Source organism: Corylus avellana, chromosome ca4 (genome assembly GCF_901000735.1).
Source record: "Corylus avellana chromosome ca4, CavTom2PMs-1.0".
In the NCBI taxonomy this organism is placed as follows: domain Eukaryota; kingdom Viridiplantae; phylum Streptophyta; class Magnoliopsida; order Fagales; family Betulaceae; genus Corylus; species Corylus avellana.
Genome location: NC_081544.1, coordinates 29,958,434 through 29,971,031, shown reverse-complemented (window position 1 = coordinate 29,971,031; position 12,598 = coordinate 29,958,434). Strand labels below are relative to the sequence as shown.

At 37.2% G+C, this 12,598-nt stretch overlaps 1 protein-coding gene across 2 annotated transcripts; it reads left to right on the top strand.

The window, feature by feature from the left end:
• Positions 1–4,789: 4,789 nt before the first annotated feature.
• Positions 4,790–11,659, top strand: LOC132179984 (4-hydroxybenzoate polyprenyltransferase, mitochondrial). 2 transcript variants are annotated; one of them, XR_009439998.1, is made up of 9 exons: positions 4,790–5,364; positions 5,753–5,888; positions 7,545–7,666; positions 9,499–9,568; positions 9,688–9,837; positions 10,409–10,544; positions 10,638–10,734; positions 10,993–11,185; positions 11,287–11,659. XR_009439998.1 is itself a non-coding variant. In XM_059592811.1 (9 exons), exons 1-8 carry the CDS (start codon positions 4,943–4,945, stop codon positions 11,060–11,062), a joined length of 1,203 nt encoding a protein of 400 aa, XP_059448794.1. In that variant the 5' UTR covers positions 4,790–4,942; the 3' UTR covers positions 11,063–11,064; positions 11,287–11,659. The 2 variants fall into 2 exon arrangements, 1 of the variants encoding a protein (XP_059448794.1); XM_059592811.1 differs by having other exon boundaries at positions 10,993–11,064.
• Positions 11,660–12,598: the final 939 nt, after the last annotated feature.

Here is a 12,598-nt window from a genome sequence, read left to right as displayed (position 1 = left end):
GATAATTTATCTGTTAACGGCTGTATCTTTTAAGATACCCAAGTTATCCATGTAGCCTAGACCTGTGTGTCCTGAGTTAGTCTCGGACTTAACGGTCTCGGCTTAAGGGTCTCGGTTGGAAGGTCTCGAATCCCACGGGTCTTGGATATGTGGGCCTCGGATCCTTATTGGGCCTGTGCCTTTCCATGATTAAGCTGGGGCCGAGGATTACCGGGTATTTAGTAGTTTGATCTATGACCCAACAACTTTCATCATCTTTTTGAACGTTGCTCATGTCTATTTCCTTGATACTCTCCATTTCTCTAAGTGGTTTATCTGTGTGTAGTTTCTCGAAGTGGTTTTTCTCAAAGTGGTTTTCAGGCAAGTATAAGAATACCGTGAATAGGGATTAAGTTCAATGGTAACGACTTGGACAACTTGAACACTACTGACGACCTGAAGTACTGGCGTGGGTGGGGGGAAATTTTAATTTGCTAAGTTAATGTTTTATAGAATGCCATAGCCTTTTGCCTGTGTTTCTGCGATGCAGGTACTGACAAGGGATTTGGGTGATCCTCCTCTCCGAGATCTTAAGGGATCAAGATCATAGGATTTCGTCGTTGCATGTATCAGTTGATTTAAACATTTGTAAATGATTGTTGGATTATATATTTGATTTGCATTTTAAATAGATATCGCAGCTTTTGAATAGATAGAATAATTTATCTGTTAACGGCTGTATCTTTTAAGATACCTGTGTTATCCAAGTAGCCGAGACCTTTGTGTCCTTAGTTAGTCTCGGACTTAACGGTGTTGGCTTAAGGGTCTTGGACCCCATGGGTCTTGGTTGGAAGGTCTCAGATCCCACGGGTCTCGGATATGTGGGCCTCGGATCCTTATTGGGCTTGGGCCTTTCCATGATTAAGCTAGGGCCAAGGATTACCGGGTATTTAGTCGTTTGATCTATAGCCCAACAACTTTCACCATCTTTTTCAATGTTGCTCATTTGTATTTCCTTGATACTCTCCATTTCCCTAAGTGGTTTCTCTGTGTGTAGTTTCTCGATGTGGTTTCTCTCTCGAAGTGGTTTTCAGGCAAGTATAAGAATACCGTAAATAGGGATTAAGTTCAATGGTAACGGTTTGGACGACCTGAACACCACTGACGATCTGAAGTACTGGTGTGGGTGGGGGGAAATTTTTAATTTGCTAAGTTAATGTTCGATAGCATGCCATAGCCTCTTCCCTGAGTTTCTGCGATGCAGTTACTGACAAAGGATTTGGGTGATCCTCCTTTCCGAGATCTTAGGGTATCAAGATCATAGGATTTGGTCGTTGCATGTATCACTTGATTTAAACATTTGTAAATGATTGTTGGATAATATATTTGATTTGCATTTTAAATAGATATGGCCGCTTTTCCATAAACAGGATAATTTATCTGTTAACGGCTGTATCTTTTAAGATACCCGAGTTATCCATATAGCCGAGACCTGTGTGTCCTTAGTTAGTCTCGGACTTAACGGTGTCGGCTTAAGGGTCTCAGATCCCATAGGTCTCGGTTGGAAGGTGTCAGATCCCACGGGTCTCGGATATGTGGGCCTCGGATCCTTATTAGGCCTAGTCCTTTCCATGATTAAGCTGGGGCCGAGGATTATCGGGTATTTAGTGGTTTGATCTATGGCCTAACAACTCTCATCATCTTTTTCAACGTTGCTCATTTCTATTTCCTTGATACTTTCCGTTTCTCTAAGTGGTTTCTCTGTGTGTAGTTTCTCGAAGTGGTTTCTCTGTGTGGTTTCTCTCTCGAAGTGGTTTTTAGGCAAGTATAAGAATACCGTAAATATGGATAAGTTCAATGGTAACGACTTGGACGACCTGAACATCATTGACGACCTGAAGTACTGGTGTGGGTGGGGAGAAATTTTTAATTTGCTAAGTTAATGTTTGATAGAATGCCATAGCCTCTTCCCTGAGTTTCTGCGATGCAATTATTGACAAGGGATTTGGGTGATCCTCCTTTCCGAGATCTTAGGGGATCAAGATCATAGGATTTGGTCGTTGCATGTATCACTTGACTTAAACATTTGTAAATGATTGTTGGATAATATATTTGATTTGCATTTTAAATAGATATGGCAGTTTTTGAATAAATCGGATAATTTATCTGTTAACGGTTGTATTTTTTAAGATACCCGAGTTATCCATGTAGTCGAGACCTGTGTGTCCTGAGTTACTTTCGGACTTAATGGTCTCGGCTTAGAGGTCTCGGATCCCATGGGTCTCGGTTGGAAGGTCTCGGATCCCACGGGTCTTAGATATGTGTGCCTCGGATCCTTATTGGGCCTGGGCCTTTCCATGATTAAGCTGGGGTCGAGGATTATCGGGTATTTAGTGGTTTGATCTATGACCCAACAACTTTCATCATCTTTTTGAACGTTGCTCATTTCTATTTCCTTGATACTCTCTATTTCTCTAAGTGGTTTATCTGTGTGTAGTTTCTCGAAGTGGTTTCTCTCTCGAAGTGGTTTTCAGGCAAGTATAAGAATACCGCAAATATGGATTAAGTTCAATGGTAACGACTTGGATAACTTGACCACCACTGATGACCTGAAGTACTGGTGTGGGTGGGGGAAAATTTTAATTTGCTAAGTTAATGTTTGATAGAATGCCGTAGCCTCTTCTTTGAGGTTCTGCGATGCAGTTACTGACAAGGGATTTGGGTGATCCTCCTCTCCGAGATCTTAAGGGATCAAGATCATAGGATTTGGTCGTTGCATGTATCACTTGATTTAAACATTTGTAAATGATTGTTGGATAATATATTTGATTTGCATTTTAAATAGATATGGCAGCTTTTGAATAAATAGGATAATTTATCTGTTAACGGCTGTATCTTTTAAGATACCCAAGTTATCCATATAGCTGAGACCTGTGTGTCCTGAGTTAGTCTCGGACTTAACGGTGTCGGCGTAAGGGTCTCGGATCCCATGGGTCTCGGTTGGAAGGTCTCGGATCCCACGGGTCTCGGATATGTAGGCCTCGGATCCTTATTGGGCCTGGGCCTTTCCATGATTAAGTTGGGGCCGAGGATTACCGGGTATTTAGTGGTTTGATTTATGGCCCAACAACTTTCATCATCTTTTTCAACGTTGCTCATTTTTATTTCCTTGATACTCTCCATTTCTCTAAGTGGTTTCTCTGTATTTTGTTTCTCGAAGTGGTTTCTCTCTCGAAGTGGTTTTCAGGCAAGTATAAGAATACCGTAAATAGGGATTAAGTTCAATGGTAACGATTTGGATGACCTGAACACCACTAACGACCTGAAGTACTAGTGTGGGTGGGGGAAAATTTTTAATTTCCTAAGTTAATGTTTGATAGAATGCCATAGCCTCTTCCCTGAGTTTCTGCGATGCAGTTACTGACAAGGGATTTGAGTGATCCTCCTCTACGAGATCTTAGGGGATCAAGATCGTAGGATTTGGTCGTTGCATGTATCACTTGATTTAAACATTTGTAAATGATTGTTGGATAATATATTTGATTTGCATTTTAAATAGATATGGCAGCTTTTGAATAAATCAAATAATTTATCTGTTAACAGCTGTATCTTTTAAGATACCCGAGTTATCCATGTAGCCGAGACCTGTGTGTCCTGAATTAGTCTCGGACTTAACGGTCTCGGCTTAAGGGTCTCGGATCCCATGGTTCTCGGTTGGAAGGTCTCGGATCCCACGTGTCTTGGATATGTAGGCCTCGGATCCTTATTGGGCCTGGACCTTTCCATGATTAAGCTGGGGCCAAGAATTATCGGGATTTAGTGGTTTGATCTATGACCCAACAACTTTTATCATCTTTTTCAACGTTGCTCATTTCTATTTACTTGATACTCTCCATTGCTCTAAGTGGTTTCTCTGTGTGTAGTTTCTCGAAGTGGTTTCTCTATGTGGTTTCTCTCTCGAAGTAGTTTTCAAGCAAGTATAAGAATACCGTGAATAGGGATTAAATTCAATGGTAACGACTTGAACGACCTGAACACCAATGACGACTTGAAATACTGGTGTGGGTGGGGGAAAATTTTAATTTGCTAAGTTAATGTTTGATAGAATGCCATAGCCTTTCGGTTTGGTAGTGTTGTTGTTGCTAGTGGAGGAGAGGAATTTGATTTATTGGAATGTTACGAGCTCACCGGGGATGGTTAGTAAATACGCTTGGGAGGCACGTGGATGGCTCAGTAGAGTAGAAGGATCCATAATTTTTTCTTTTATGCATTTTGTTGGAGATCTTGTAAGAGCGTTAAAGGCAGAAGATCTTGTTAGAATCGTCCAAAAAAATTTGCACGGGAGAAATTTTTTGGGCTTTTGGGGGTGGTCGGACCACCCCAAAACACCCGATCCCCCCTTCTTTTTTTTGGCCTTTTGGGGGTGGCCGGACCACCCCTTTGGCCATGGGGGTGGTTTGACCACCCCCAGACCGGCAAAGCCACCCCGATTTCGTCCTTCCTTTTTTTTTTTTTTTTTTTTTTTTTTTTTTTTAAATTTTTTTAATTTTTTTTGCTTTTTAAAAATAAAAATAAAAAATAAAAAATAAAAATAATGCTTAAAACGATGTCGTTTTTGGCTGGGTTGGTGTTTTAGTTTTAAGGCACAAAATAGTGTAGTTTTAGAGGTAAGGGTAAAATGGCCTTAAAATTTGACTTTAACGTTGAAAACTTTGTTAAGGGTTTAAAGTGAGAGTAAACCAAAGTTTAAGAGGCCTAAGTAAGAGTTTTGATTATTTAAGGGTTGCTTTTCAAATTGGCCGGAATTTATGGTGCCTCAGTGAAGTTCCTCCAAAAAGGAAAAAAAATTCTGTTTGCAAGGAGGTTTATGGTTTATGGTTGAAGCCGATTCCCGAGATGGAAGATCTTCCCTTAGCTTGAAGGACTCATTCGTTTGTTGAATGATTTGTATTGGTTGTTAACAATGTCGTGGTTTCGAGTTGCTCGTGCTTCGCGTAGGCTTCAGAGACCTTCTCTCTTTTCCTCCTCACTCTCTCTCTCTCGCTCCATCTTGAATCCCTTACGGGCTTCCTCTCACCCAACACCAAACCCTAACCCTGATTATCATAACCCGTTCAGGCAGTACTACCGGTACACTCCCATTTCCGACTTGTCCCGCGATAATTTGAAATTGGATTGGTGGGGTTATAAGTCGGTTGCGCACATTTCGACGAGCGTGAGGGAGAGTTCGAATAGTGAGGAGGATAAGGATGGAGGGTCTGGACTGCCCAAGGCGGAGGTGTCTTGGATCGACTTGTATTTGCCGAAACAAGCTCGCCCTTATGCTCGTCTCGCTCGCCTCGATAAGCCCATTGGGACCTGGCTGCTCGCTTGGCCTTGTATGTGGTACGGCTTTTCTTTTCTTTTTTGTGTGTTTGTGTTAGTTTATGTTTTGTTTGGTTGCTTGGGAAATCCCGGAAGGTTTTTCGTTTTGGTTGTTGGGAAAATATGGGAAATGCAGAAGAAAATTCAATATTGAAGCCTAAATGAAAATGATTTGTTTCGGCTTAGTTGCAAATCTTGAAGTTTAGGGGGACATTGAAAAATGCTTGGTAGTTTTAGGAGTAAGTGAAGTTTCCCCGGTTTCATGTGTTAAATTGGGAAAAGTGGTGATGAGTACTGTGCAAATATTTCTTATGTTATTGGTATTGATGACAGGATGTTTCACACATGATTCACCGGAGCATTATATATGCCAATCTTTCTTATCTCAAACTCATCTTTATTGGTTTAGGTCAATTACCTTGGCAGCGTCGCCAGGACATCTCCCCGATGTTAAGATGTTGCTGCTTTTTGGTTGTGGGGCTCTGCTTCTAAGGGGTGCTGGATGTACCGTAAATGACCTCCTTGATCGTGATATTGATACCATGGTAAGTTTTTGGTTTCTACTCCTTTCAGGTAAATGTAATCTTCTTATGTACTTGGATACATTCTTCATTTTAGTTGCAAGCCTCGTGAGTATATGTTTATGCATGCTTTATGGTGATTCTAACCTGAAGTGTTGTCATTTTTGAAGTGCATCTTGAAGTGTAATTGTTTTGGATGTTAATGAGACTAAATGCTTTTTGTTATCTTGAAAATTTCTTTTTTTTTTTTTTTTGATATATAATGGGTTTAATTTATATCAGGATTCATTCATATTGGATGTGAATAAGTTTTATGTTCTCTATCAACCTACCCCAACCTTCCCCATTTATCGGGCTGGGGATCAGCTTTTTATGTACATTAAAGAAAAACTATTTCCATAGTTGTGACTGCTGTTGTTGGGCTTAATGTTGCACTAGTATTGTAGCTCTTATTACTGACCTATCCTAAATCTATTACAAACCTGTTCATTTTGTTATTTGGAGGCGGAGATTGATTTTTACCAGATGACCTATTTTTGGGATGTTCTGAAACTTGAAGTGGAATATCTTCTTCTTCTTTTTTTTTTTTCTTTTTTTTTTTTCTGAACTTTTTATGTTCAATACTAAGCAGATGTTTTGGCAGTGCAATAGAGATTATTTATTGCTTCTTTTTTAAAAAAAATAAAAAAATAAAATAAAAAATAAAATAAAATAAAATTTATAGACCGGATTTCTCATGATCTACTTCAAGTTCTGTGTTTTCTTCCACTAGGAAGTAGGAGCTTCAATGTTTTTGATGACTATGGTGCCATTATGTCAGAACACGTGTATTTATAATATCTTATCTAATGGATTCACGAGCCTTCATGTCACCTATTTCTTTGCAGTTTCAAAAAAAAAAAAAAAAAGAAAGGAAAAAAGTTTTTGACTCTTTAACCATTAGATGTCCCGCCTAGGTACCAATCAGGTTTTTTTTTTTTTTTTGGCATGAGAGGTTAACAGTGAGTGCATTGTTTAAATGATTTTTGAACTCAATCTGCATTCTTCATAATTATTTTATTTTATTTTATTTTTTAAATTATCTTTATGCATTGTGAAGTCAATAGTTGGCCTATGTTCTTCATGTACCATTGACGCTACTTGATATATTCATAACACTCGATTTGCTGAATTAAAAATTATTTTCTCCAGCATGACTAAATCTTTAGGATATGCTTTGATTATGTTCCTAATCATGTCAATATCAATGGCCCATCTTAAACTTTTTAAATACTTACCGTAGGAAGTACACATGATCTGTTTCTGGTCAGATCAAGTAATGAAATTTATTAATTATTGTGTGTAATTTAGTGCCTTGAAAATTTAAATCACATGATTAGATCCAAAAGAACTTGGAAAAATATTAGGGTCTGATTTTTCCCCAGCCATTGTCAAATTCATTTAGTTAATTGCAGCATCATACTCTCCCATCCCTACAACTGTTTTTTTGCCATAATGAAGTACTTGTGATTGGAATCTTTCTCAATTTGGAGAAAAAGCTTACTTCATGGATAATTTTTTGCTTTATCTTTCTCTGATTTACAAAACAATGAATTTGAGAATATTTTGATTTGATTTCTGATATATGATTTTTTCATTTGACTTCGGCATAATTATGTAAAAAAACTTTCTGTAATGCAGGTGGAACGTACAAAGTTGCGACCAGTTGCAAGTGGTCTTTTGTCACCATTTCAAGGGCTTTGTTTTCTTGGGTTTCAATTGCTTTTGGGTCTTGGGATTCTGCTTCAATTAAATAATTATAGGTTAGTATTATTTTCATCTGCCCTCGTTGAGTTGCTCTAACAAATCAACAAGGTTTGCAACATTTTGGAACTAGAGTTGAGAAAGCATGATCCCATGAAAACAATTAGTGGGATTTTTTTCTTCATTTCAACTAAAGTTCCTAATTAAGAATTGATTTGTATTTGAAGCTTTTAGATTTATTTCTGTAGAACTACGATTCACAGGATAGTTAAGTTATTATTATGCATAAAACTACTGCTGCAAGTGATGCAGTCTTGCATCTTATTCCCCATCGACATAAAGTCATTGTCAAAGCGATCAACATTTGTCAAGTTACAAAGTTTAAACAAGGTTCAACTTGATGAACATTTTGTCAAGTTAGAAAGTTCAAACAAGGTTCAACTTTACCAAGCATATACAACCCTCCATGTGAACTTTTATGCTTGCTTGTATGTACATATTCTTTTTCAATTTGATCCCTGATGTCAAATTTCTATTCCAAATTTGTAATGTGATTTTGTGGCCACGTGAGCCTTTTGAGTGTTTAGTGCCATATGGGAGATAGGAATTCACTACTGGCATAATCCTACATATACAAAGATGTAGTTTGGGTTTGCTCTAACGTTTAAAGATACATCACACGATATAATATGATATGAAGCTACTCTGATGTATTTGGTCACGGGGAACTATGATAATGTTACAACCTGATAGCGGCTATCAATCACGTTTCAGTATATTATATTACCACCGGAGCTTGGATCATTGGAGGAATTTATGTATTGTTATCTTCCTTGTAACTCTTCCACAAATATTTCAACTTTTCATATTTCTTTTATGCAGAAACCTTCTACCTCTGATATTTAAAGAAGGTAGAAAGTGCTGCAAATAATTTAGAGACATTTGTTTGTATGAGATGCAAGGCACTTTATATCAGTCCTTATGCTGAATATGTGTTTCTTATGATTCCCCAAATTCTGGAATTCCAATTAGCTTCTGCTTTAAAAGCAGCTGTTAGTGAGACTTTAAGGATTGGCCTTCAATTCAAAATTGTATATATGATAGCAATGAGGCCATGAGATGCCTTCTTTGCTTTATTGGGAGTTGTTGTTGTTTGTGCACTTACACCTTATCATGTTAGTGTGCCTATGCACATGCTTATATTAAATTGAAGCCCAATGCAGCTAAGATTCGGACAAACCTTTTTAGGGGGCTATTTTGGTGAAGGGGAGAGAGTAAAAGATGGCTCAGATTTATCTCTATCACATCATATATTGAGTTTTATACATGTTTTTATGTTATGCATCACATGTTGCTAAATGATTTCTTGTAGATTTGCATTAAATTCACCTGAAAAAGGGTGTCACACAGACAGGAAAAGAGATCCACTTTATGTTAAACTGCTGTTTGAAATATCTGCAATACTCTTGAGCCCTCAAGGACCTTGATGCAAAGCTTAGTGTAGTACATTGTGAATGCAAACCAATACAAGGCAATGACAATTTTCCTTTATATAAAGACATTCTCCTGGTATGCCACTTTTCTGGGACTAGGTGAAGCTAATGATATGTTTATCAGCTTGCTTAACCGATATGACCTATAACAAGAATATAAAATAAGAATGATTTCAGGTTTGTTGAAGGTCCTAATTCTACTTTTGATTTATTCTTTTCGGCTAGTTAAACAATATTGCAATAGATGGTTTTCAATTATCGCGATTTTGTTGTGTAATCTATGAGTTTTCTTATTATTCCTCTCTTTCAGTTTGCAATTTTGGTCAAATCAGCATTTACCTTTAGTGTATTAAGTGTGTGTTTCTTTCAAATTAATGTGGCTTATCTATTCCTACCAGCCGTATTTTGGGGGCTTCATCCTTGTTGCTAGTCTTCTCCTATCCACTGATGAAGAGGTTGACATTTTGGGTAATGATGTTTACTGTCCATTTCTGCTAAGATATGCAAGTAAAATTTCGTTTATGTTTTTTCCTTAGATGAGCAGTTTCATGAAGTTTCACTGATTAAATGCAACTATGTCACCACAGCCTCAAGCCTATCTAGGTCTGACCTTTAACTGGGGTGCTTTATTAGGGTGGGCTGCAGTTAAAGGAAGTCTGGATCCAGCTATAGTGTTTCCATTGTACATTTCTGGAGTATTTTGGACTCTTGTGTATGATACGATATATGCACATCAGGTACAATTTATCTCTCTTGGTGGCTATAATTGAATTTCTTTTTGCCTTGTGCTCTCTGATTTCATTTAACCAAACGGACATGTGAGAACCTTTTACCACGCGTTTTCCTCGTATGACTTTTTTCTAATGGTTTTTGTCAGTTATTAGATGTTTTTCAATTCTTTTTCCGGAAGATATGTTTAGATTCAACCATGTCTCAATTTTTGTCTTTATGTTCCTCTTTTTGCCTTTAGTGGGGCCTTTCTTTGTATACATCCTGTGTACTAGGGTTGAGCTCCTTTGCTCTTTTCAATGAATTACTTATTTATAAAAAAAATAAAAAAATAAAAGGGATATGTTTAGATAATAGTTAGCAACTCTGCACCAGACCTCTAATTATTTAGTTTTCATGTAGCATTCAGCAAATCCGAATTTCAGATTATTATATAGCTGAAACTCTAATTTATTTATTTATCTGTAAGAAGGAACTCAAATCTGTTGTTGCTTTCTTGCTAAGAGACTTTTCATTTTGATTTCAAGGGTTTCTGGTTTCCTTGCTTCCTAATAAATAATGTTGTTAACATGCATCCAGGATAAAGAAGATGATTTGAAGGTGGGTGTTAAATCTACAGCTTTGAGATTTGGAGATTCGACTAAGCAGTGGATTACTGGGTTTGGAATTGCATGCATTAGTAGTCTTGCCCTCAGTGGATTTAATGCTGGGCTCGGTATTTATTCTAGTCCCTATGTTAGCGACTTTCTGTCAACTGTAATTGGCTTATAGTAATCTGTTTCTGAGAAGCAAATAAAACATGGAGCAGGGTCGCCATATTATGCATTTCTGGCAGCTGCATCTGGACAATTAGCTTGGCAGATACGGACAGCTGATCTATCATCCCGTGCTGATTGCAATCGAAAGTGCGCAATTTTATTTTATTTTATTGTATTTCTTAGGGTGTGAGTATAACATAGGTTTATTGTGTGAATTCTGCACTCATGTGATGCATAAATCCATTCCGTATTTCCTCTAGAAGCCTCCTTTTGGATATGTCTTTGAGATCACATTATTTTATTCTCTCTTGAACTTTTATTATTAACTTCTTTTTTTGTTGGTAATTATGCTTTTATAATTAGCAACACACGTTTCTTTATAAAATCTTCTTTTCTTGCTTTCAGATTTGTGTCCAACAAGTGGTTCGGTGCAATTATTTTCAGTGGGATCTTATTTGGAAGGCTTTCGTCATAGTGGTACGGTTACCATTTCTAGAACAGATGAGACATGACAGATTACAAACCCGAGTATTCCCAGCTCATGTCACCGTGATTACATGATTCCATTGATTAATGTCCTTTTTGAGGCATCACTTGTGTATGCATCTCCCTTTTTGCCTTTATCCTGTAGGCAACAGCATCACTTTCAATTATGTTCAATTTCAAATGATCAACCGGGCATGTATATTGTGTTTGCAGGGAAAAGAAGGCTTCCAGATTGAACAAGGATGAAGGGCTGATTGGTGTGGGGGTGTTGGCCTTTTATTAAATAACTGGCTTTGAAGGCAATGCTCTTGTATTTCTCATATTATTTGCTAGAGGTTGGTTTTGTGTGGTTTTTTTTTTTTTTTTTAATCAGTAGTTTGATGTTTCTGTTGAGGATAGGATTAATGTTATTGTAATACCCTTTCCTTTTAGAGTATGGATTTTGTTGTAAGAGTCGTTTTTGCAGAAAAACACAGATAAAGGGGTAAAAGTTGTACCTTAACATTATTTTTCCTATTACATGGTTAAGGAGGTTCAATCCAACAAACCTCCACGTTTTTGTTTTGTTCTCGAAAGATTAGTACATTGCCAGCATATTTTCTTCATTCAATGCGCATTTATTTCGATTTTATCTCAACTGTAGTTGCAGTTTTTGAGGACATGAATCACGTGAGACAAGTTTGATAGCATCTCTTTTCTTCTGCGGCATTACAAAGTGAAAATGAATTTACCTTTCGTGAAATATAAAAATTGACCTAGCAATGTTATATTTATGTATTTATATATATTTTGGTTAGTGTTTGATCATTGATGTTGGCTTCCATCACTTACGATGTTGCAAATATAATAACAAAGCTTGTTCCATCAGAGAACTTTGTAGTGTAGGACTTCTCTTTGGGCTTGATTTTACCTAATCCATTAGTCACGTTTGCACAGCTGTTTCATGGTGCCTTTAACTCTATGCTGGAGAAACCAATGTTCCAAGTGGGAGAATGTTGGTGATGAATCCTATTTCTAATTGACTTTGGCGATGGGGAAGCTTAGTCCTAATTGCACTAGGTGACATGGCGTTTAAAGTTCTAAACCATGTTGGATTAGCATTGGGTAAACATGGAGAAAAAGGGTTTTGAGGGGTATTTTAGGGTTTTGAAAAATGCTTGTTCTCGTCTCTTCTTTTTCATCCTCAACTCAATTAATAGACAAATAGAAAGGTTCTATTGTTGGACCTATAATGGCGTTTCCCTTCCAAGCACCCTGCTTAATAAATTATCTATTATCCTTCAAAAAAATAAAAAATAAATAAATTATCTATTAAATTTTGGGGTAAATTTAAATTTTACCTTCATTCAATTTTGCTCTAGGACCCCCTCTACTCTACTCATCTACTATGCTCTTATCTTCTTTAAAATCCCAAAAAAAAAAAAAAAAGTTTTTAATGATATCCCTCTTTTCTAGGAAAGTCTTTAATGATACAGTTGTATTTGAGTGAAACCCAGGGAGGATTTTATCCCCAACAATACGCATC